The sequence below is a fragment of the Equus quagga genome, chromosome 7 (assembly GCF_021613505.1).
Source record: "Equus quagga isolate Etosha38 chromosome 7, UCLA_HA_Equagga_1.0, whole genome shotgun sequence".
NCBI lineage: Eukaryota > Metazoa > Chordata > Mammalia > Perissodactyla > Equidae > Equus > Equus quagga.
The window spans coordinates 12030045-12033182 of NC_060273.1; the positions used below are offsets into that span (position 1 = coordinate 12030045).

Below are 3138 nucleotides of genomic sequence, written 5' to 3' on the forward strand. Positions count from 1 at the left end.
GCCAGCCCCTGAGTCAGGACTCTTGATTGCTAGTGACAGAAGCCAACCTAAACTGGCTTTCCTAAAAAGGGAAATGCCCAGTTAAGGCTTCCTGCAGGGCTGGACCCAAAGACCCAAATGCTGTCATCAGGACTGACTCTTTCTCTCACTGTCACAGCTCTGCTTGGTCCTGTGTTGTTTGGCCTCAGGCACCGCTCTCTGTGTGGGGCCCCTTGGTCCCTGGGGCAGTGGATCTGAGCAGCTGAGCAACCCTGGGGGAGAGAACACTTCTTTCCCCATAGAACTTACATGCTTTAGGGCTCACACGCCACATGCCCACCGAACCCATCACAGGGTGCAGGGCTGTGCTGGCCCTCCTTGTCCAGGCTGGAGGCACGTACTTACCCTCACCCAGGGGCTGGCTCCAGCCCCACCCAGACCACATGGAAAGGAGTAGGGAGGGAGGCACCCCAAAGGAAAAATCAGGTGTTTCCAGAAGAAAGAGGATGGCAAAAGTAATATATCACCACACCAGCATCCTTTCAGCCTGAAACACATCCCATAACTCGACATCCCGTGACAGGGTTCTTGGCCTCATTAATCAGTAGCAGCCTTCTAGAAAGTTCTGAGAACCTGACAAGAATTTCCCTCATTTACTTCAATTCCGTGAACTCATTTGTTCATGCACAGTTAATTGAGCCCCTGCCCCGCCCCTGGCTCTCTGCCAGGCACTGCAGCTCTTCTGGTAAAGACGACAGTCTTTCCTCTGAAAGCCCGCAGCCTATCAGGGAAAATGTGTAGGTTAAATACGGTGTGACACAGCAGTGCGGCAGGTGGTGTTGGGGCTGTAAAGGGGAGGCCTCGCCTGCTGTGGGGACCAGGCAGTGGTGCCGAGGAGGCACCCTCCAGGCTGCATCTGGGGTTTCAAGAGGGGCTGGGGAGGTAAAGATATGTCTTGGGCCCCAGGACAGAAAGCAAGGTCTTTGCAGCACGGGCAGCCAGCCTCCTCACTGGAAGGAGGCCCAGGCTCTGGGCACTTCTGTGTCAGCATTAGGATCCCATCAAGGTTCTACCTCTCAGACGCTTCTCTTCTTTTTTCAGGACTGTGCCTCAGAGGATGTGGAGCCATTTTTGGAAGGTATCAACACAGGGTCTTTTTGTGGCCATGTTCTGGCCCCTCATTCCTCAGTTTGTTTGCAACTGTTTATTTTACTGGGCCCTGTACTTTAACCCAATTATTAACATCGATCTCGTGGTCAGGGAAGTCCGACGACTGGAAACCCAAGTGTTGTGACTGGCACTGCCCAGGCTCTGAGGGACTCTTCCAGCCTCCCTGACGTCTGAGGTTTGATGCCTAGGGTGGCTGGAGGTGGGGGGGCACTTAAGGTAGCGGATTTCCTATTTTCTGCCCTAGTAAACAAGGTGCTGCTTTGTCTGTCAAAGGGTGCGGCCAGGTCCTCTCTCCCTCTGCCTGTGGCATCGTGGCAGCAGGGACTGACATCCCAGAGCTAGGACAACACAGCAGCCACACCTCCCACCCAGCTGCCTTCCTCACAGGGACTTAGGAGGCCCCGGCCACGACGGCTGGCAAGGACCCAGGGTCCTCAGAGGATGCGATGTGTGCGACATGAGAAGGCTGCTACGTCAGCAGTGCCGCTTGCCCTAACATCGGTGACTGACAAAGACTCCCAGGGCAAGGTGGAGCCCTGATCTGAGACCAGGCTTGTTGGGGCCAGGCCTGTCCTCTAAGTCAACTTTAGGGAAACAGAAGATTTTGTCATAGGCATAGGCACATAAAAAATAAGGAAAAACCCCAGTCTGCTCGACGATCCTGTCTTCTTGACGAGTTGCTAGAACGGTTCAGAGTTCACCCTCTGGAAGGATTCCGTCTAGACTAGTTGATGGATAGCCTCGTCGTCACTGGCGTCCACGTGTAATTGTTGAAAGCTTGCATCGCTTCTCTGAGTAGGGGACTGAGGGGGACATCAGGCAGTTAATGGAAGGTAATTCACAGCAGCCTGAGCTGCCTCAGTGCTACTTAAAATTGTTTTGGGGTTTGTTTTTAAGAATTGAATGTGTAAAATAAATTCCAGGATAATCCTTCTGTTCAAGGAAACATTTTGTACGTTGACCTCACACTGTATAATCTTTACTGTCCTGTTCTCATGTATAAAACAGCAAGTATGATTACGCTGAGAGCTGTGGTTGTACTTATGAGTGGGATGAACTATGGCCTTTTATCTCCTGCCAGCGTAGAAGCAGCAGGTGTGAAATGGGATCCCTCTGAACACGGAGATAAGTCTGCCTCCAAAGGGTTTTTGTGACTCCACGACCCATTCATTAGTCCTTTGTGTATTTGAAGATTTAACTCAACCTTTGCATCTGAAAGTTTGAAGACATTACTTGAAATAAAAAGAAAGATTTTTATACAGATGAAACTTCCGCCTAGAGAAAAACTAGTGAGAAAACATGAAGCAAACGTGCATTGGCCAATACAACCTACTAGGCACGCTTAAGTCCGCCCGCCGGACGCCAACAGTGAGCCAAGGAGCCACCCGAAGGATCTTAAGTGAAAGGAGGGAGCATGTTTTTCTTCCTCTTGTGTTTGCTCATCAGGCCCCAGGGCTGCCTGACTTTACCTGGTTAACACTGTGACCTGGCAGAGACGCTGACAGCACTGCGGGTCTGGAGACACTGCAGGACTTGCGCATCCCTGGTCTCATGCCCTGCAGGGTTACTGTTCTTTCCAGATGGAGAGATAGAGGTTGGGTGGCACCGGTGGAGCTGGGCCCAGGCTGGACCACAGGTTGCCAGACTCCTAGTCCAGTGCTCCCCACCCACACCCCGTGGCCCGCCAAACACTGTCCCCACCCCTGTTCCCCATATCCTGTTCAAAGATGAGTAATATCCATGTATGCTCTAGGGAGGAGGGCAAAGAGATATGGCCTAGAGCAAACGGGCTGGGCCGGACTCTAGCTCCTTATCGCCAGCAGGAGGGACAGGCATGTTCAGAATGAGAGGCACAGGCTGCCTCTCTCCTCTCCAGGACTCTCAGTCATAGCAGGCTTGGCTGCATCAAAAGGGGGTGTCTACTTAAAATATTCAGATCCTTTGAGGCAAGAATTCCATTTCTGCAAGTCTGCGTTAGGGAATAATAAA

General features: G+C 51.9%; 1 protein-coding gene across 10 annotated transcripts in view; it reads left to right on the forward strand.

Annotated features, from left to right (window-relative positions):
* The window catches only part of BFAR (bifunctional apoptosis regulator), a 32386-nt gene extending 30211 nt beyond the window's left edge, over positions 1–2175 (forward strand). For 7 of the 10 annotated variants that reach the window (XM_046667855.1, XM_046667852.1, XM_046667853.1 and 4 more), the window contains one exon: positions 1081–2175. In XM_046667855.1, the coding sequence (XP_046523811.1) occupies positions 1081–1273 (193 nt within the window). In that variant the 3' untranslated portion in view covers positions 1274–2175. The remainder of the gene's footprint in view (positions 1–1080) is intronic. The other 3 variants (XM_046667860.1, XR_006889483.1, XM_046667861.1) reach the window with 3 other exon arrangements.
* The last annotated feature ends 963 nt before the right edge of the window (positions 2176–3138 follow it).